General features: G+C 40.0%; 1 protein-coding gene and 1 pseudogene across 4 annotated transcripts; both read right to left on the bottom strand.

The window, feature by feature from the left end:
• Positions 1 to 1,265: 1,265 nt before the first annotated feature.
• LOC109884098 (myosin-4-like) lies at positions 1,266 to 15,088 on the bottom strand (annotated as a pseudogene).
• A 2,638-nt stretch (positions 15,089 to 17,726) lies between these two features.
• Positions 17,727 to 22,203, bottom strand: LOC109884106 (protein SCO1 homolog, mitochondrial-like). Of its 4 annotated transcripts, XR_004210450.1 has the most exons (11): positions 22,172 to 22,203; positions 21,998 to 22,058; positions 21,668 to 21,791; positions 21,517 to 21,576; positions 19,965 to 20,084; positions 19,710 to 19,800; positions 19,330 to 19,527; positions 19,043 to 19,135; positions 18,817 to 18,932; positions 18,556 to 18,693; positions 17,727 to 18,484 (listed from the first exon to the last, which is right to left on the bottom strand). XR_004210450.1 is itself a non-coding variant. In XM_031827830.1 (9 exons), the coding sequence occupies exons 5-9, from the start codon at positions 19,738 to 19,740 to the stop codon at positions 18,559 to 18,561; spliced, it is 573 nt and encodes a 190-aa protein (XP_031683690.1). In that variant the 5' UTR covers positions 19,741 to 19,800; positions 19,965 to 20,084; positions 21,517 to 21,576; positions 21,668 to 21,791; positions 21,998 to 22,058; the 3' UTR covers positions 17,727 to 18,558. The 4 variants fall into 4 exon arrangements, 3 of the variants coding, with proteins under 3 accessions (XP_031683690.1, XP_020331700.1, XP_020331698.1); XM_031827830.1 differs by lacking the exon at positions 22,172 to 22,203 and having other exon boundaries at positions 17,727 to 18,693; XM_020476111.2 differs by lacking the exons at positions 21,517 to 21,576; positions 21,668 to 21,791; positions 21,998 to 22,058; positions 22,172 to 22,203 and adding an exon at positions 20,229 to 20,600.
• Positions 22,204 to 22,530: the final 327 nt, after the last annotated feature.

Raw genomic sequence — 22,530 nt, 5'->3', positions numbered from 1 at the left:
TCTATAATAAGTAATATTTTGTCATTTGCAGAGTGGAAGCAGAAATTTGAGGAGTCAGGCAGAGCTGGAGGCATTGTTGAAAGAGGTTCGCTTCATGGGCACTAAACTGTCAAGAGATTCTTCATTTTGAAATCTCGAATCACTCAAACACGAAAACAAAAACCTGCAACGTAGGTCAAGGTTCTTTATTAAGTAAATGCGCTCATGCCACACTACCTTTAAGTATAGAAACAATTATGCTTACTGAAAATGTTTTTCTTTTCTAGAGGAAATGATGGATCTTACTGGACAGCTAGGGGAAACAGGAAAAACCATGAGCTTGAAAAGTCAAAGAAAGTCTGAACAGGAGAAGACAGAGGTTCAGACTTCCCTGGAGGAGGCAGAGGTAATAGTAAAGATGGGTACCTCATATTTATCCTAATTCCCAACTACAATACCTTCCTGTCTATTCTGACTGTACATTATCTCCCATTCAGGCATCTCTGGAGCATAAGGAATCTAAGCTCCGTGTACAACTGGAGGGCAGGGTATGTAGCAAAGGTAATTATAATACTGTATTGCATACTGATTTAAAAACTTCTCTATCTAGGTCCGTGATCTGGAAAATGAGCTTGAGGCTGAGCAAAAGCAGGGGGTTGATGCTATCAATGGAGTTCTTAAATATGAGAGGAGGGAGAAAGAGCTCACCAATCAGGTAAGAAATAAGAACGTATTAATGTACCGTATAATCAAGAGGTAAAGTCATATTGTCACCAACATTTTAACAGATGCATTTATTTTCCATTCATGGGCATAGCCCTAGTTTCAAATTAAATTGCAATCCACTTATCACATTGTCCTGAACCTTTTGTGAAAAATAAACTTGCACCTGTGATTTCATACAGACTGAGGAAGACAAGAAGAATGTTACTAGACTTCAGGATTTGGTGGATAAATTACAGATCAAAGTGAAGGCTTACAAAAGACGGTCTGAGGAAGCTGTAAGCAAACCATATACCAAGGACCATTCTCCACAAAATGTTGAGTATTAAAGTGAAGGTTGGGCTCTGGCTGCAATAATTAATGTAGGCTAACCTATACTGCATCTCATTACATTTCGGGAGGAGCAAGCTCATGTTCATATGGCCAAATTCAGAAAGGTGCAGCCTTAAAAAAGAAAATGTATATTGATTATTGTAAACCTTCAACTCTTGATTTGGCTTAATTGTGTTCATTTTTTAAACATTGTGCTTGTTTGTTTTTAATATAAATGTTTTACCTCTGCTTCATCTAGTGCAGATTGCATCTAACTTTTCTGTTTCCACTTGTCTTCTGACTTTCTCCAGTTCATGGACACTCTCTCCACTCTCACCAATTTGCTCCTCTGTATTTTGAAAGCCATACAGTACATATCAAACGACAATCGGGTAATTTCATATTGTAAAACCTTAAGGTTTTTATGTGTTGTGACTATTACGTCGTGGATTGTCACATTTCATGAATTGGGTTTACGTTGTAGGTTTTTATTCTCCCTTTTGAGAGTTTCCAGATGATCCAGAGCTTCTTCAAATGAGCTTTTCATTTTGAAAAGATCTGTGGTTTGTGATCGAGATTCTTTCTGAGCACTTTCCCGCTCCGACTGACTCATACTTCTGCTTCCAGTCAACTAGAATCTAAAATCATGTAATGAGTATTGTCATTAATACATAAAAAGATCAAATCAAACTTTTATATTACCTTTTATATAACCTTATATAATCTTTCTTATCAAGATTAGCAGCCATACTAGTTGATCTCCCCACATCAACCATGAGATCCTCCATTTCACTCTGCAGTCTCTGCTTAGTCTTTTCCAGTGGAAAGTGAGACCGTTTTTCATGATTATGCATAGGGTAACCTATGGCAAACAAGTAGAACATCTATAAAAAGTTGGCAATTACTTGGCCTCTTCAAGTTCCTATGTGTTGGATGGCAGCAGTCTCGTACTTGCTTCTCCACAGAGCTACCTCACTGTTGGCCTTGGACATGCTGCGCTGCAGCTCAGCCTTGGACTCCTGTTCTTCCTCAAATTGTTCTCGGAGGAGGTCACAGTCATGACGTGCTGAATGTAAACTATGGGCCAGGGAATTCTTAGCCTTGATGAAAACAACACACTGAGTGTACAAAACATTTATTTCCATGAGACTGACCAGGTGAATCCAGGTGAAAACTACGATCATTTATTGATGTCACTTGTTAAATCCACTTAAATCAGTGTAGAGACAGGTTAAAGAAAGATTTTTAAGCCTTGAGACACTTGAGACATGGATTGTGTATGTGTGCCATTCAGAGGGTATATGGGCAAGACAAAAGATTTAAGTGCCTTTGAACGGGGTATGGTAGTAGGTACCAGGCTGTCCTGAGGGCAAAAGCAGGGGCTGCAACTCAATATTAGGAAGGTGTTCCTAATAATTGGGATACTCAGTGTAAAGTAGGTCTCGCGTATAAGATTTTCAATGTATTCAATATAGTATGGTAACAATATTAGGTGACCTTTCATTACCTCATCAAGATGTCTCTTCAGGTCATCATTTTGTGCTGTGAACCCATGCTTGGCTCTTGTCAGTTGTGAAATGAGACCTTCCTTCTCCTCCATTGTCCGATTTAAATTCCCCTACAAGATCAAATTAGAATACGTGTTAAGGTAGTTTTTGTTTGTTTCTCCTCCACATGTCAAAAGGAAGGATGATTAAAATAACCATTCTCAGGTTGGAGATGGGCCTTCTGATTACTGATGTCATTGAGATGACGTACATTCTCCTGTCTTGGTCTTTAACTCGATTAGCTGACCCTCGAGAGGCACATTTCTTTCAAGGTTAACCTGTATTGTAGTAATATTGAGATTTTGTCAAATGAACCATGAAAGCATAAGTGACAATTTGATGCTATTTGTACGTTTTATGATACCTTGGATTTGGCCACAGCTTCCATGTTGCTGACCAAGTCATCTATTTCCATCTTGTATTCACTCTTCTCCAGTTTCTGCTTAACTCTCTGGAGGTTGTCAATTTGTTCTGCCATACTGTCTGTCTGCTTCTTGCGAAGAGCGGAAGCGATGGACTCGTAATGCAAGGTGGACTCCTCCAGGTCTTGACGCAGCTTCTGAAACTCAGCCTCACACTTCTTGTTCCTCTCAATTTGAGAAGCAGTGGCTCCACCACCCTCTTCAAGCCTCTCACTGATCTCAAGTTCCCTGGAGAGATCAGACCTCTGCCTCTCTATCTTGACACAAGCAGAGCGCTCAGACTCAATTTCTTATTAGAGTTCCTCAATACGAACCTTGAGAGAACATACCATTTTAAACCAAAGAAGTTTGAGCAAATAATTTGAAAGATATTGAATGTTTTACTATATTACATTGTGTTCCTTAATCTTCTTTTGAAGCTGGGAGCTCGGTGTTAGTTCATCCTCAATTTTTAGTCTTTCCTGCAAAGGGGAAATGTATTGAGTATATTTGACCACAACAGAGGAGATCTTGCTTATTATTTCAGCAGTTTCTGAGTTTACTTAAGTTTTTCATCTGACTGCTGCTTTTCATTCTCCAGATCCATTATGGCTTCATGTGTCAGTTTCACATCACACTCAAGCTTTCTCTTGGCTCTCTCAAGGTCTATGCGAATCGTCTTCTCTTGCTCCAGAGAACCCTCAAGCTGTGGTATGAAAACAAGGAGCGATAGAATTAAGTTAAATCATTACAATGCAATCCTTTTTTTCTATTGATAAGGTGTTACTCACAACATCCACTTTTTGTTCAAGCATAGCTTTTGCTTTTGTCAGTGTTGACTGTCCTCCTCTGCCTGGAGATCAAGGGTCTGCTGATGTGCCTCTTGGAGGCCTTCTCCTTGGTAAACTTGGAATGTCTCTCATCCTGACCAGATATCTCCTAGGTTTTTAACCTGCAATGGCATAGTGATGTTTGTAAAATACCTGCAAAGAGGAAGATGGATACTGCAATTTCATATAAAAATGCAAACCTTGTTTTCAGTGGCATGCCTCTCCTTCTCCACTTTGGCCAAGGTGAGCTCTATCAATATCTTTCTTCAGCTCAGAGCACTCATCCTCCAGCTTCCTCTTATTGGCAGTCAGCTCAGGATTGATTTAGTCTTCATCATCCAGTCTCTCGGTCAACTCTTCAGTTTGGCTTCAAGCTGTATTTTGCTTTTAATGAAAGCCTCATATCTCACATCTCTCCTCTCCACATCTCTCCTCTCCACATCTCTCCTCTCCACATCTCTCCTCTCCACATCTCTCCTCTCCACATCTCTCCTCTCCACATCTCTCCTCTCCACATCTCTCCTCTCCACATCTCTCCTCTCCACATCTCTCCTCTCCACATCTCTCCTCTCCACATCTCTCCTCTGCATCCAAAAGAGTTTCGGAATCCTAGGAAAACCGATTGCCTAATGGAACACTTCTTAAACACTACACTACACCCGATATGTTTAAAAGCAATGATAGTTCATGTTGATAATTCTAATAGCACTTACAGATTGAACTTGTGACATGAGGTTTTGTTTCTCCATGAACAGAGAAACATCTTCTCCTCCAGTTCCTTTCTCTTGGCCTTTGCCAGGTCCTACTTACATGTGATGAAGTCCTCCATCTTCTCCACCTCCTTTTCACTATCTGCACTCTTCAGAAGGGGCTTGATCTTGAAGTACAGCTTCATCCATGGCCAGTGTTTCACATTCATGAATAAGCGGTGGTTGTATTGCAGAATGAACACACAAACACACGAAGAGGTAATTATAATGCCATATTATTGACCAGTTCTAATGTTCTAAGCATGTACTTTCTTTTAAAGAAAAGGATACAAATATTTCAACTGATGGGTTGTCTTACTTCTTTATAGCCAGCTGAGAATGATTTTCTCATGAGGTACCCACGGCACAGTGCTTGAGTGCCTGTCACCAGAGAGGCCAGTTTTTCATCTCTTGGGGTGGCAGGGTAGCCTAGTGGTTAGAGCTTTGGACTAGTAACCGAAAGGTTGCAAGTTCAAATCCCTGAGCTGACAAGGTACAAATCTGTCATTCTGCCCCTGAACAGGCAGTTAACCCACTGTTCCTAGGCTGTCATTGAAAATAAGAATTTGTTCTTAACTGACTTGCCTAGTAAAATAAATAAAAAATCTTGCAACTCCTCCTCTTCTCAGCAGACCGGCTTTAAATAAGACCTGCAATAACATGGCTTACTGAGACACAGATACTGTTGATAAACTGTATGTTTAGTGCCCTCTAAGTATTGAGACAGTGACACTTCTCTTAGTGTTTAGAAACATATTATATTCTTATTTAGAGTAAAAGTGATGCCAAAGTTACATTATACATTATTTACCATGTATTTCTATTGGGCACAAAATAATCTGAAACACAAACAAAACAAACAGCAAATGCATCCAACAAATTGTAGAGTCACAAGCTTGATTTAATCATTGCATGCTAGAAATATGGGACCAAATACAACACTTTTGACAACTTTAATACACATATGAGTGAATTTGTCCCAATACTATTGGTCCCCTAACATGGGGGAGACTGTACAAAAAAGTGCTGTAATTTCAAAATGATTTCAAATCGAGAGTTTTGGAGTATAGAGCCAAAATAAGAACATGCTTGACTGTCCCAATAGTTATGGAGGGCACTGTATAAACACCATGTGAAAATCAGCAGAGAATAACTGCAATGTGGTTTTGCTAAAAAGAGCATGTTTATAAAGTAATTGGATCATCACCTTGGTATGTCCAAATTTATATGGTGTGTGTGTGTGATCAACATCAATTGATCCAAGAAGCTTCTCTGAAGCTTCTTGCCATCGATGAACTGTCCTTCTGGGATACCACTGGAATTCAATATTCTGTATCTGCCAGATTACAGAAGACGCAATGGCAGGCATAAGATATTACTAAACTACCAAATTAACCTTGTGGTAGTTAAATTATGAGAATAAAGGTTTACCCTTGCTTGAAGTCAGCATATATAATCCTGCTTGGGAACCCCTTCCTGCAGATCCTGATACACTCCAGCACACCGGTACAGCGCAACTGATGAATAACCAGATGATTATCCCCTATACCTGTATTCGATAGAAATGAATGGGAAAACATCACATACATGACAATAGCGCCATATTTTGTCACGTATAGCAGCTTCCTCAATATCACAAATCAAATATTTTCAGTGTTTTCCTCTGTAAAGTCCTGTGGTAAGATCTCTTTGTTGGACTTCTAATAAGAATAGTTATCTGTCAGCAGAGCAGTGCCTGGTGTCTTTAGTTCATTAGGAATCAGGCAACAACGTGAGGGTGATTGCTCCTCAAGGTGGTCTTTAACTTGCCAAGATTTTCCTGTGGAGAAGAGTATTGTCATTAGTATTACACATCTCCTTAGATGTTAGTTGATATAAATGTCACACGAGTTGAATATACTGATTAGGTATTAATGTACCCTGAAAACAGCAGAGACCGTCTGGAAAGAGCCACCTTTCTGCTTCTTCCCTCCTTTCTTTTTCTCACCACCACAAGCAGCTTCATAAAGAAGAGACATTTACTGTACCAACAAATGACAATCAATGTAGAATTGACTCATTACCATCCCACTGGGCACACACTGATTGTAATCAATGTTATTTCTATGTCATTTCAATGAAATGAAGTTGAACCGACGTGGAATAGCTGTTGAATTGACACCTGTGCCCAGTGGGATATGACGTGCGTATTACCTGCATCACCAGCCGCAAAGGAGGCATACAGCAAAACCAGCAGTTTGACTGGTGACTTCTGGTACAGCTGCACAACAGATTCATTCAACGGGTCCTTGTTCTTGTCCAGCCAGCCACTGAAACTGTAGTCCACAGTACCAGCATAGTGCACCAGGGTGAAGTGGGCCTCAGGTTTGCCTTTGACAATCTTTGGCTTTTGGAAGGCTTGGTTCTTTCCAAGATGCTGGTGGTACAGTTTGTTCTTGAAAGAAGTGTCTGAAGACTTGGGGAACATCCTCTTCAAGGATGGAGGAGATACCCAATGGCTGTTGATGAAATCATTCTTACTTGAAGTATAGGTATTGATAAAAAAATACATTTTCAAAGGACTGAAAGTGGGTTTTTAACATTTTATTATACCTTCTCAATAAGCTCAATGCAGGCAGCCAAGTCCATACCAAAGTCAATCAGCTCCCATTCTATTCCCTCTTTCTTGTATTCCTCTTGTTCTAGCACAAACATGGTGTGGTTAAAAAACTGTTGCAGTTTCTCATTAGTGAAGTTAATGCAGAACTGCTCCAAGCTGTTGTACTGAGTAAAAAAAAATCTAACCATTTATATGGTTGTTCACCACTGAAGATGGCAGTCTTGACATAGCTGCATTTAAGGTTGCTTAATGATGTTTTAAATACATTTCAGAAAGATAAGTATAAAGAAATTAACTTACATCAAAGATTTTTAACCCAGTGATGTCCAACACTCCTATATAGAATTGTCTTGCCTGCTTCGTATCGAGCATCTCGTTTATTCTGATGACCATCAATAAGAACATCTTCTCATAGATGGACTTTGTAAGATTTCCCTTCACTTGAACTAAGGGCCTATCCTGAACCATGAAAAACAGCCCTAGACCAGTATTCCTCCTCCACCAAACTTTACAGTTGGCACTATGCATTGGGGCAGGTAGCCCTCCCCTGGCATCCGCCAAACCCAGATTAGTCCGTCGGACTGCCAGATGGTGAAGCGTAATTCATCACTCCAGAGAACACGCTTCCACTGCTCCAGAGTCCAATGGCGCCGAGCTTTACACCATTCCAGCCGATGCTTGGCATTGCGCATGGTGATCTTAGGCTTGTCTATGGCTACTCGGGCCTGGAAACCCATTTCATGAAGCTCCTGACAAACCGTTATTGTGCTGTAATTACTTGCAGAGGCAGTTTGGAACTCGGTAGTGAGTGTTGCAACCGAGGACAGACAATGTTTACTTGCTTCAGCACTTGGCGGTCCCTTTCTTTGTGGCCTACCACTTTGCGGTAGTTGCTCCTAGACGTTTCCACTTCACAATAACAGCACTTACAGTTAACCAGGGCAGCTCTAGCAGGGCAGACATTTTACAAACTGACTTGTTAGAAAGGTGGCGTCCTATGACGGTGCCAGGTTGAAAGTCACTGAGCTCTTCAGTAAGGCCGATTTACTGCCAATGCAGTCTATGGAGATTGCATGGCTGTGTGCTTGAATTTTTATACACCTATTAGCAACGGGTGTGGCTGAGATAGACGAATCCACTCATTTGAAGGGGTCCACATACTTTTGTATGTTTAGTGTAATTCACATTTCAAACACTCAAATTAACATCCTACATCCGTAGTCAAACAATTGCTTAAGCTATGACATAAGCTTTCATATTTAGTGGATGTGCCTCATAAATTGCAAGGTTACCAGTTTTGAAATCAAAGGGCCTGTAATGGTTGTCTAGCTGGTTTTCAGATGAACACATTATGGTATCAAGCTTCTAGATGTCCATATTCAAGGTTGCTGAGATACATTAACGGAACGTTTAGAATACGCATGGGGAGTCTCACGGTGCACGAAGGGTGGACTGATGAGTGACTATTTGAAAACACATAACAGTATTTTATTTTATTTTAAGATGGTTGAATGATTACACACTCACAGTAGCTCTTTTGGCGTCAATGATAAAGAGCCAGACCCATTACATGATGAGTTTGACCTTAGGTCCTTGTGGAGAAATATGACCATGCTTACGTCTCGGGGCTGCTCCTGCTAACTAGTTCACAGCATTCTGCTAAGGCCAGAGGGCAGGGATGCACAACTCCAGTCACAGAGGACTGTAGTGCGTGATGGTTTTCGTCCTCGTCTTTTGATCATAGACTATTTTATATCTGGGCGGAGAGAAAATTGTTCATCCCTTCCATAGACATTCTATTATATCAAGCCGGCTTAGGCCTAGAATGTGAACACTGATTTAGGAAAGGATACACATTTTTAGATTTAACCTTCATTTAACTAGGCCAGTCAGTTAACAACAATTTCTTATTTACAATGATAGCCTACCGGGGAATAGTGGGTTAACTGCCTTGTTCAAGGGGCAGAGCAACAGATTTTTACCTTGTCCACTCGGGGATTTGATCCAGCAACCTTTGGCCCACACTCGAACCACTAGGCAAATTGATGTCAATGATGTTTATGTAGCATATCATTTTCTAATATAAAATAAAATGAACAGAAACCTTGAGTGCATTGTGTTATGTCCTGTATTAAGACCCTGCAGCCGTCATTTAGTGCTGCTAAACACCTGTCTGAACTGAGTGTCCAGGTCCTCAAATACAGAGCATCCCCATCATGTCCCCCCCCATTGCCTTTGAGTGTTTATCATCACACTTGCTTCCTCAGGCTGTGTCAATGTGACCCAGAGTGAAAGTCGCACAGCAGTAATTAACTAAACCATCCTCGACAGGGTCAGGGACAGCCACAAATGTCATATAAATGACAGCTGCTGCCAATTAGTGGAACAGAATGTGATGAGGGCTGTTCAAAACCAAGCTTTTAATAATCCACGCGGTACCTTGTACCTACAATGCTCACAAAATGTTGCGCCATCATCATCTGTGCTTTAGTGAGGTACTTCAGAGTTTCCTCTTGCTCATTCCTTATAGGTGCACTGTGCAGCTGTTTACTTCTCATTTCCATTTCTCTGTGTTTAAAAAAAATTATACGGATTAGAATGACATATTTTATGCTATAACACAATATAGGATCCTGATTCAAATGTAATTATAGGATGTGTATGTTTATTACCTTATCATAATCCAACAAAACCCATTTGTTGCAGGGATGTGAAGTAGTGTTGTATTGTTTGTGTTTAACTGCAGAGAAGGAGAAGCATCTGTGTAACAGGAATATACTGTTTGTGTACACTGAAGTGGCCAGTTGACCAACCACCAGTAAATAGGGCACAAAACTATATTTGTATTCCTCCACTGCTACATATCATATACATTATAACCTATCTGCAGATGTTACTGTTGCATTAACTTCCAAGAAGATGTGTGTGCAGCAATAGGTTACATAGCAATGAGTAATACGTTGGTGTGATTACAATAAGCATGATTGCTTGTTGCCTGCCACATTAAAGTATAGCTTGATTATTGTAACTTGATGTCCCTTTATCACACGTTCACTCTTTCTCCGTCTCCCACTGTGTAGGGGTGTGTGTTGGGTGGGCGTGTTGAAGACACAGGAAGTGTCTCCATCTATTGGTCGTTGAACAATACTACAACAAGGGAGCCAATGCCTGCAGTTAGATATTCATGTGAAGTTACTGTCATGAGTTCCATCCATAAGGATCTCATATTAACAGCATGCCTGTCAAATTAACCAGACAGTGTTCCTTGATCTCTATGCTTCACACAATGTTTTTTTCTTCCATTAGTAAGCTCTGAGTTTGGATGCTTTAATTAGATTATTTTAAAAATAATGCTTTTTATGATTAGAGTGAGCTGGGGGAGAGGTTCAGGAATTCACACAGTGATTTTGGTATGTACAGTATCTATACGTGGAGAATAAGTGGATAATGTGTTTGCATTCTCAACTTGTCCAAATATCTTTTCATCTTCGAAAGTCATTGTGTATTCATGATCGTTCCTGATGAAAGCAGTGGATGATTCTGATGTACTGTAGCTCCTGACAGATGTCTCTTTGATAAATGAGAGATGAGTGGACACCTCTGACATAACCCTGTATGAGGGGAAGCTAATCTCCAGGAGTATGAATGCTTCTCCAATAATGCCTGGCTTTTTAATCAAATTTTATTTTTCTGCACTCTGCCTCACCTAGAATCAAGCTGTATGTCTCCTAAAGTCTAGGTCAGTGAGGCCATGTTCCCATGATGCATCACGGCACCAGTCAGTTTGTAGATCCCAAGTTTCTCCTCTGCATTGAAGCCTAGGATATCAATGGCACTCTATTGGGACAGATATTGGAGCTCAGTCAAACACATATAAACATTTAATCAGTCCCTAAGACAATCTTATACAGTACAGTTGAGGGCTTTCTATTATGTTTTCAATGTAGTTATTTTCCAAGCTGTGTGGGTAATATAAAGATATGGATATAAGGTATAGGTGGACTAACATCTGTGGCCATGAGCTCTTCTGTGTCATTGATGCTTTGCACCGTTATTTCCCCGACTGATAAAAGGGTTGGTGGTGATGAGCAGCATCTCTGGTCAACATGATAGAGAAGGTGTATATTTACCATTAGGGGTTTTATTGGTGTTGGAGGCTGAACTTACAGCACAGCACATTTTCCAGATTGCATATTCCAGCCCTCTTTTTAGATTCAAAACGTTTAAAGGGGCAATCTGCAGTTCAAACAACAAGGTGGTTAACCTACCACTGTTTTGGGTAAACAGTTGAGGGATGGGGCTGGGGAAATATAACCACTCTCAAATTCATGGACAGAGCTATGGATGTGGGGACTGACTCGGCTATACAGTTTTTTATTTACAATTACATTGTTTTACTCCATTGTTCGTAAACAATCTTATATGTTGGGTTCTGATGGGGAACGACAGTTGACCTAGCTCATGAGGCATTTATTCTTCAAGAATCAATGGGTATATATCATTCATTTAAAAGTACACAAATGGATGTAGCAATCACAGATTGCCCCCTTAAAGTAATCAATAACCTTGCAGTCCAAAACTACAAATACTGTGTATGGCTTTACATAGATCCACCAGCTAGAATTACTCAACTTGCCAATTAACTCAGGCTTCTTATTGGACATGATCTGGTAGAGATGTGATAACTCCTTTCTGCTAGGAGCTGAAACGTTACCCTGGATTTTTCCAATAGGTCTAAAGGAGGAAATCATAGAAATCATGGGACATCTTGTTCCAATCCAGAGCAATGGCCTTGTATTTGCAAATAAAATAGGCAAGCAAACTAACAAGTCTCAATATCAACTGAGGACAGCTTCCCGTTTGTTCCAAAGTGGATGCGGATGAATTTTCCCTGTATGTTTTCCAAATATTAAATTGTTTTTAAATTGTCACATTTCAGCGAAGGTGACTGGTTTATGAATGCATGCCTGGCTATATGTTAACCCTATATGCTCATACTGTATGTTGATCAAACACACTCATAAAGCGAGGGTAGTTGTCGTTCCTCACCGTCTTGGCATTCCCAAAAGCCTCCAGCAGAGGGTTAGCCTGGATGATTTGATCCTCCAGGGTTCCCTTTGAGAATAAAAGTGTTGGCAAGTATGAGTAAATACACTTTACAGTAAATGCAATAGAAATTACTTTTGCAACAGAAAATGCAATAGAGGGAACTATATACATCTTATGTTAATGTAACATGAGTATGGATAGAACCTGAATTTTTCCATTGATTTCCTTCTTCTTATCACTTCCTCCAGCCATTGCGATTGTGGCAAAATACTGGACTCGCTTGGTGTTTACAGTCTTCCCTGCACCACATTCTCCACTGTCAAAATCAAGATTGAACAACACAATTGAGTGTAATAATGTAAACTTTCCTAGTAAATCCAGTTCTTTACAGAGGCAGACAATTAGAAACAGCATGTGCAACAGTACATATGTGATAAGGATGGACTGGTTTTCACGATCTGTTGAAAGATAAAATCAGTGGTGGAAAAACGACCCCATTGTCATACTTGAGTAAAAGTAAAGATACCTTAATAGAAAATGACTCAAGTAAAAGCGAAAGTCACCCAGTAAAATACTACTTGAGTAAAAGTCCAAAAGTATTTTGTTTTTTAAATATACTTAAACATCAAAAGTAAATGTAATTGCTAAAATATACTTAAGTATCAAAAGTAAAAGTATAAATCATTTTAATTTCCTTATATCAAGAAAACCAGACGGCACGATTTTATTGTTTTTAAAATGTATGGATAGCCAGAAATCATTTACAAACAAAGCATTTGTGTTTAGTGAGTCCGCCAGATCAGATGCAGTAGGGATGACCAGGGATTTTCTCTTTAAGTGAGTGAATTATACAATTTTCATTTCCTACTAAGCATTCAAAATGTAACGAGTACTTTTGGGTGTCAGGGCAAATGTATGGAATAGAAAGTACATTATTTTCTTTAGGAATGTAGTGGAGTCAAAGTAGAAGTTGTCAAAAATAGAAATAGTAAAGTACACCCCAAAAAACTACTTAAGTAGTACTTTCAAGTATTTTTACTTTACACCACTGAATAAAATTGCCACAATATGATACATCATGAAATTAAGATTATACCTGTTAGCATAAACTGATAGAGATTATCAGAGATGGAGAAAATGTGGGGTGGGACCTCCTTGCGCTTCTTGCACCGATAGCCAGCCACCTCCTCTGGGTTGTAGACCGGGAGCCACTTATAGGGGTTCACAGTCACACAGAACAGCCCAGAGTAGGTCTGCAATAGGGGAACAACTCAGGTTGTCATTCATGACTTGATCTGATTGAACCCATTAAACTAGTTGGTAGATGTTTGATTGACAATGCAATTCGAAGATGTACGTATGACTGAGTTGAAATGTAATCTGATCTGTGTTTGCTTACATAGATCATCCAGGCAGCGTAGTGCTCTTTGAGGTTGTACAGCACGGCTGGCTCATGGAGATGGGTCAGCGTGGCCATGTCCTCGATCTTGGCAAATTTAGGAGGGTTCATGGGGCTGATGTCATCCGGATTCACTGTGACAACCTGCAACATGATCAAATAAAGGAGAGGGCAGTTAGGGGAGGCAAGTTTCCATTCAAATAACGAACCAGTTGCATTTTAGAATAACAACTGGATGAAACTGCATCGAAATCATTCCACAGTGGCATAATTAACTTTTTATTTAGCATCCAAAAGGCTTAGAAATAACATGTACTCTGAATTTCAGTCACTCTCACATAGTAAGTAAAATATATCATGCTTTCCCACTGGGCAAACACTGGTTGAATGTTGTTTCCACGTCATTTCAACAACAAAATAGTATGTGATGACGTTGAATCAATGTGGAAAACTGATTGGATTTGAAAAAAGTCATCAACGTAAGTGAATATCGTCTTCTCTTAACCCAACTGTTAACCATGGTGGAATGTTTTGTTGACATCCCTTTGAATTCATGTTAGCTGACAACTCAACCAAATGTAAATGAAAACTAGACGTTAAACTGACGTCTGTGCCCAGTGGGTTAGAACATAGCTATATGGTCAGATGTTCTACACCATTTGATATGTACTCACTCTCCCATCCTCAGTCTCCACTATGACCTTGGCGATGTCTTGGCTCTTGATTTTGCCTTTCACATACTCCATCTTTAGATCTGCCACAAAGCAGGCCGTTTTGGCATCAAATGTCTTGACCTGTGCCGCAATCCTCTCCCGCTCCGGCTTGCGGAGGTACGAGGCAGTCTATATTCCTTGAGAAGATCCAATAAACATCAAAGGCCTAAGTATATGATTTGGTCTATTCTTACCTGAGTGTTGCAGTTACAAAATCTATGATCACATTAGGACAACCCCTGGTGTTTCAGAAAAGTGACAAAGACTGTATGGATGCTCTCTCTCTATGGATGCAACCTCTATTTTTGTTAAATGTTTGCTGTCTCAACAGTACGCCAAAGACATACCTCCAATGCCCTGCTGTCATCGCACTAACAATACTTTTTATAAGGGATGGCTTGGTTTTTTTCTATTTGCTTGACAGCTTCTCTGTATTTGTATAAAAATGTAATCTGGCTCATATGCCACCGTGGAAAAGTAAAGTATGTCCATTTTGTATTTTCTATCTATAGCTGTATTGTGTCACATTTAAATGTTTTCCATTGTAACCCTGCAGCCTGTCCATTAAAAAGCAATGATGGATAAGGATGGCAGTTTAGAGGGCTTGGGTTCAGACACGACATTCCTCATCTGGGATCAGGGAAGATTAGGTTTGTTAGGGCATTGCTCAGATTCTGGCATTGGGCGACTGGGATCACGGTCATTTAGGGCTCACTGGGAGGGCATGGCCCGATACGGGCTGGGGTTGACAGGTGGCAATTAGCACGTTCCAGACAGACAGAGACATGTCTGTCTACGTGTATTCCATTGTCATTCAAAGACCTGAGACGAAGAGATGTTATCAAAAACCTTTTCAGTTTTGCCTTCTATTGACCTAATGCTAAACTGAGGTAATGTTGCTATATGAGATTGGATTGAGTCACAGTGACCAATACATAAATGTGCAATAAAAATGAAACATACTGACACAGCATATTTGACACAGGAATGAACAAAAATGATCTGAACAAAAATGATCTACTAAACTGAATACCAGAGGCATTTGTCGGCTCTATAATGAAGCACGCTGAAGAAATACAAGAATTCTGACAATACAAACATCTAAGCTGCTTCCAAATGTGATGATGTTACATGTAGTAAAACGCTTTACAGACGACCTGAATATATCTCATACAAAAGCAGCCCATGCCTCACCATGGCTTCAAAAAAGTACAGGCCTCCGTTTATGCATATACAGGTGGCATTTCAAGAATGCAATGACAAACAATTACAATCCATTCAGAGTGCTGTAGATGTTTTCAATTGGTTTATGTTCCGTTTATTCCTGCGTGTGGCAGTGTGCAAGAACAATTCTAAATTCTATGAAATAAACATTTTACTGATTCAAATTCAAACTTATTTTGAAAACAAAATTGACTGATATACTGTTGTACATTTTAAGCACAAAATTATCTCTGGCCCAGGGTGTTAGTGCACATTAGTAAAGGAACGGTCACTAACGCCCTGGACCAGAGCTAGCACAACATATAGGATCATGCCATCCCATTTAGAGACTAGATCTGGGGTGTCAAACTCATTCCATGGAGGGCCAAGGCTTTTAGTTTTTCCTTTCAATTAAGACCTAGACAACCAGGTATGGGGACATCCTTACTAATTAGTGACCTTAATTCATTGATCAACTACAAGGAAAGAGTGAAAAGCCACAGACACCCAGCCCTCCGTGGAATGAGTTTGGCACCTGTGGACTAGACAGATGCTGCCTCATCATCAGGTAGTTTAGTTTAGACTGTTTGTCTGATATCATGCACTCCATTGGACAAGCTCCTAACCACGTGTCAGTTAGACTGTAAACTGACTGGCATAGAAGTGCTGTGGTCATAATCATGACCCTCCACAGCTCCCTCTAAAACTCATGTGATGTCACATGCAGTCGACAATAGAACTCCAACGCCTGCATTCTTTCTTTCAATTTCCTTTATATCTATTGAATAACTCAGCTGCGCACAATGCTAAACAATTTCTTTAGACTTACACTCTATGCATGATCCTATTCTACCCTATAAACATGTTACAAAGAACATTTATCTGTAAAACGTCAAATGAATGTGTGAATTGTCTCCAAGGAAAGAGTCAGTAGAGTTGTACGGTGTGTGGGCCATTCATTTTCATAAACTATGACAAACTGACACTGCATCAAAGCCAACCTAATTGGTGATTTAATATCCCATGAATGTCATTTGAAGGGCTGGCAACGGTTGTGGGTATAATTGGTCATGGACAGGCAGTAGGCACGCTACCACTGGCTATGCTGACCTCCACGTTATAGTAGAGTATGTACATTGACTGTGTCAAGGACACTGCGAGATTGTGGGAATTTGAAATCACAGTGCGAACGAGAGGAAGTAAGGAGACAATCCCCGTCGGCTGGTTCTGTCCGAGACAGACTGATGCCTGCCCCTGGTGGAAAATAGATCTGAGGACGGGTATATCTGCCTTAGATTAGAGGGTCAACGGACAGGAGACCACAAAATAAAGCTGCTGATAAGCACTTCTAGTCTGAAAGGACACCCAGTTTTAGGGGGACTGTCTCAGACAAGACATCCACAGGGACAGACACTGATCGTATCATCAAACTCAACTCTCCAGGGCAACAGTGTACATTGAATAAGGCACAAGGGAGTCCTGTCCAATTTTGCAAAGAGACAGGCATTTACTGTAGGTTGGACACAACAAATCAAGATATGGAATGGTTCAGTGGGTGAATTCATGAGCATACAATTTAAAACTCTCATAAAGGATGATTTGATACTTTGACAGCTGAAAGGTGACCTCTTCTCATCTAGAAGAGTATTCTTCCCAGTCATCACAAACCATCAACCAGCCAGGAATGAGTGGAGTGCTTTGCCAAAGAGTGCTGAACAACTGCTGTGCTCTCCCTAGTTCAGGTTAACAAGGGGGAACTCAACAGGTTCTTGCCTAAAATACAGTCATCAGCTGCGTATTCCGTTTGCAAGGATATTGAGAAATAATTTGTATGTATTATAAAACACAAGTAAATTATGAATGTGTGTGTAACTTCAACAAAAATGATATGTTACTATGAGCCAATCATGCATCTATGGCTATAACCAGAAATAGAGGCTCCGGTGATTACCATTTATTTGCAGAACAATGCGCCCAGTCAAGACACTGGCCTGGCTGTCATATCAATAGCAACATTACAAATCAAGCTGTTAAATTAATTATCTAGGACAGTACTCTACTCTTGACAACTAATACGAACAACCTTAAACTCTGACCAGCACGTGTTTGCCACTAAGAACAGGCTAGTCTACAATATGGTTGCACAAAGTGAAGCCCTGATAACCTGCATGGTAGCCTACGACTACAACGGCAGTAAAAAATAAATAATAATAAGACAGACATAAATTGCAAGTCCAAGTTTAATAAATTAAACATTACTTTGGAAATTCAGTTGAAATATGACTGATTTATGAATAGTACAAATCGAGTAACCAAAGAGTTATTACAGTGCATAAATGTTTCTGGTGTCACTGAGACGAGTCCAGGTATTGGGCCAGACTTAACAGCAAGGCTAAAAAGGAGAATTAGTGTAAAGGAAGTAAAGTAGAACTGTAACTGCACAACGACAACGATTCATGTTTTTTTCCATTAGGAGTGTCCAAGGGCAAACACTGGAAACCTTTAGTTCTTCAGTGTTGATTTCCAGGGAATACTTTCCCCCTACATTTTATGGTAGTTACATTTGTTTAGGTACTTAAAATCAATTTGGCTCTCATATTTTTACATCGAAACAATTGTATTTCACATCGATTTAAATAATGGGCAAAGCAGAAAAAGTAAACACTTAAGTGTTGTCCACACCCATTTGCAAACAATCACTTTAAACCATCTTAGACTTAAATATGATATTAGAGACCATATTAAATGGTGACCCGCAACAAGGGAATTGTAAGTCGTAGACATCTGAATTCAATGAAAATCTGTAATGCAGATAAATATTCCATGTCATTGACATAACATGGCAGCGTTCAGTCCTGCTGGGCCAGAGGCTGCTGGGCAAGAAGCTGCTGGGCCAGAGGCTGCTGGGCAAGAGGCTGCTGGGCCAGAGGCTGCTGGGCAAGAGGCTGCTGGGCCAGAGGCTGCTGACGGTCTCTGAAGGCTGTGAGAGAGACACATAAGATGTGTTCCCAGACACAGACAGTGCACTTGACCAGTTCTCCTTCATCTCACCTCTTAATTCCCCTTCTTGTACTTCCTCATGTGTGATGCAATGGAAGAGGAGATCTCAGCGGTCCTCTTGTTCTGTCCAAAATACTCTTTGAACTCTCCGTCCGGACCAACCAGGTACATGATGATTGTGTGATCAACCTGCAGTCAAGAATAAAGGAGGTTTCATTTAGATATCAATTCAGCTGGGAAAAGTGGGAATATCTACTTTACAATGAATAAATGAGAGTTCTGAATAAGGGCAGGATCAGACGATGAACTCACAATGTAGTCGTTGTCTTCATCCTTTGGTCCCTGGCTGTAGTAGACTCTGTAGGCTCGAGAGACCTGGTCAATTTGGGCCATTGTCCCAGTCAGGCCAATGAGCTTAGGGGAGAACTCTGGGGATAGAGGACAGAGGGGGAATGTTATTGTTCCACCAATGTGAGTCTAAGCCCCCCCTTTTACCATAACATGGAAGCTACAGTAGTTAATGGCTTGTTCTCTTTACCTTTCACATATGTCCCCATGGCCTCAGGTGTGTCCCTGTCAGGATCAATGGTGATGAGGATGGGGGTCAGGTTTGGAAGAGACTGTATCCTGTCTGGGAAACATGGAAAGACATGGTGTTGATCACAACAAATCTTCTGTACATCCCAGAGTTGTAGCATTAACATTATGCTTTGTGACAACATGATATGAGTGACTGACTGGCTACTCACTCAACCATCTAATTGCCATGACATTAATAAATAATATGATGCATCATAAGAGATGATTAAAATAAAAAGACTTTACCTATTTCATCCACCACCTCAATCATTTTCTCGATTTCATCAGGACAGATGTCAGGGCAGTGTGTAAACCCAAAGTAGATAAGGACCCACTGGCTGAGAAAATCCTCACTTTTACAGGGTTTATTATTCTGATCCACAAGAGAGAATGGACCCCCAAGTGCTGGTTTCCCCATTGACTTTGTCCTTTCTCTTTCAATCACTGCAGTGCATGTGTAAAAAAGACAACATAATGTAAAACAGATTGTTACCAACATGTACAGAAACTGACAATTAACTCCAGGAGAAGTTCAGTTCGGGAACATAATTTAATGTGTGTAAATCCACTGATGGATGTAGCCTACTGCATGATGGTGAGTATACTAAGAGGTGAAATGTCCTTACATTCTTCTTTTTCCTTCTTGAAATATTTCATTCCGGCAAGGAGAACACCCCCGAATGCAAATGTTATTGCTAATGATTTCCAAGTCACTGGCTGCAGAGGATAGATGAATGGAGACAGGCAAGCACACAAGGTTAAAGACAAAGCAAAAGGCACGGTGCTTTATTTTATCCATAGACATTAAAACCAGGTTTTATCAGGTGCCCAGCCACAGTTGTTTACATATCACTCAGAAATGAATTGATACGTTTACATACACCTGTCTTTTTGGTTTTATCACCAGAAGGGGGCGGTGGAGGTAAAGACGAGAATGATCTTGAGTCGTAAAAAGACAACCACTGTGATGTCCGGCACGTCCAACTCCCGCATAGATTTACCTGTGCAGTGCATGAGTACACACAATATGTTAACATGGTAGATAGGTACAAGGATATCTGTCTTCAAGCTGTTAGTCGTTCCGCGCTTCAAACGGTGAACACATTTGATCCTAGTCTGAGTGTTGTGAGCCATGTATGACCTACCAGCCCGTGGACTGTCCGTGGTGAGAGATCTGTGTACGGAGAGCCAGTCTTTCTCGATAAAGCGCGTGTAAAGCTGCAGATTGTGCTCACGCTTTGTTGCGAAAGCATACGGTTTAACAGTCGACAACTCAAAGTCTGATACGATATTAGGCCCACTGCCATGATGTTGAGCTAGTTTGTCAAGATCTCAATGCGGAAGTGGTGGCAGTATTTTACACAACGTGAATCATGAAAGTAAAAACGCATTCAAATTCCTGATCTTGGATCAGTATACCTTTAACAACGATTCTCATTGACCGAGTGGCTCGCAATATACACTTTTTTAAGCTGACCCTGGACCTGCCGGCGAACACAGTTATTTCTGTCTGTTAGAACCGGAAATTACGCAGTCCTTTTTTAGTACTGGGTTCTCTGGGGGCTACTGACATCTAGCTATTGTAAAACACAGTACAGACTATTAACTTTTCATTGGCAGTAGCCTACTTCTGCTGCCAACTTTAACAAGTTAGGAGCACCAAACACAAAATTAGTTTGATTTAAATTGATTTAGATATAGCCTACATTACTTTTAAAGCACATATCCTGTAGCTATCGAGGCGCAGTTGTGCTAAATAATAATACCTAATTATTTGGAGCCTTGAGTAGGCTACAGTACATGCATTTCTTTCAATTTCGATTTCTGATGGAAAAATAATAATAAAAAGTAATTTATATTTGTTATTAAATTGCTTTATTTGATTGTGATTACACCAGCTATCACCACAAGTGCAATGGGTTGCCTACAACAACAAAAATGTTCAGAAAGAGAAAAGTATGATTCCAGTAAAAAAAGGAAAATGTATCAATCATATACATTCTAATTGATGACATTGTCACTTATTTAGATGTATGGTTTAGTAGGGGTGCTTTTTTACATGTGTCTTTTTAAACAATGCATTCATGATTTCCATACTGCCACTGTAGCTAGGTCATATCCTCTTGTAAATGTTCCAACCCGCAGATATGTTGCTCACTCATCACTGGACTATCTTAATGAATGGATATCTACAGTGCAGCTTTACAATGCGGGTCCAGCTGGTCCTCAGCTCCTTGTTAATGTAGTAATACAGCCAGGCCACAAAGGGGAAGATTGTGATGGCAACAGCAACGGACAGTCTGAGAGACCCAATAGAACTAATAGAAAATAGTTACGACAGTACAGATATCAGTGATGTACTGAGTTTGAGTCTTTTTTAAATAAAGTATTGCATGTTGGGATAAGGTCCAAATCTATGTTGAAAGTCCTTACCTTCCAGAGTGTTGACACAGGAGAAGCCAGACAAGTATCAACATGAGACCAGAGAATTCCCTGGGGATAGAGAGAAACAGGTGTGACCAAAAATAATTATTGTACACAATGCTCATCTAAACAGAAAAATATTTTGACTGTGAGACTATACCTTCCCTCCTCTTGCTGGAAGATATTTATGATGTGCTCTTTATACAGAGTCCATCCCATCATGGAAACAACAGCAGTCGAAATAAGCATATGAAATTTAGCAATTCTCCTCCAAGGTAGTGTCTCTGAAAAACAGTCTCTCAAGCATTTCAACATTCAGGGTGCAGTGCAGGCTCATGCATATATATTTCTAGCTTTAACTACACTCATGATATAGTTACAAGATACTAAACAGTCAATGGCCAAACATGTTAAAATGGAAATGTTATTTAATAGGAAAAATAGGCAAATATCATTGATGGATCTATATTCATCCATAATGCCCACATACCTGTTACATGTGGTTTAATGGCAATCAATAAACACAGATTTGCTGGAATAGCATAGGCAACCTGGAAATAGAAAAGGTGTGTATGTGGAGTACTGTAAATAAAAAAATAAAAAAGCACTTTGATTATAGTAATTCATTTATAACATTAAACGACTAAAAAAAGCGTGATCCTACCATCCATAAAACTGCATCCGGATCGTTAATCTATGCCAATAAAAAAGACAAAGGATAAGACATGGGATTTACTAATTTGGGCCAAATATTCGAAGACAGACATACACCATGTTCACTCATTAAATGACTCTGCTAAATCCATGAGTTCAACAGAAGCAGATATGCCTACAGCTAACGCCAAATACAGTAGGCTATAGATACAAAGTATCTTAAACAACGTAACCAAATAAGGGAATCACTTGCCTGCACATAACTTGCTAGAGCAAAGAACAATGACATGCATACATTGCAAACTCTCCAAATGATCAGAGAAAAGTTCGTTTTTGTGCACCTAACTTCACTAGGTTCGTTCATTGTCA

Source organism: Oncorhynchus kisutch, linkage group LG6 (assembly GCF_002021735.2).
Source record: "Oncorhynchus kisutch isolate 150728-3 linkage group LG6, Okis_V2, whole genome shotgun sequence".
Lineage (NCBI taxonomy): Eukaryota > Metazoa > Chordata > Actinopteri > Salmoniformes > Salmonidae > Oncorhynchus > Oncorhynchus kisutch.
Note: the sequence above shows the minus strand (reverse complement) of the source record. Positions and strands in the feature narration are given on the sequence as shown.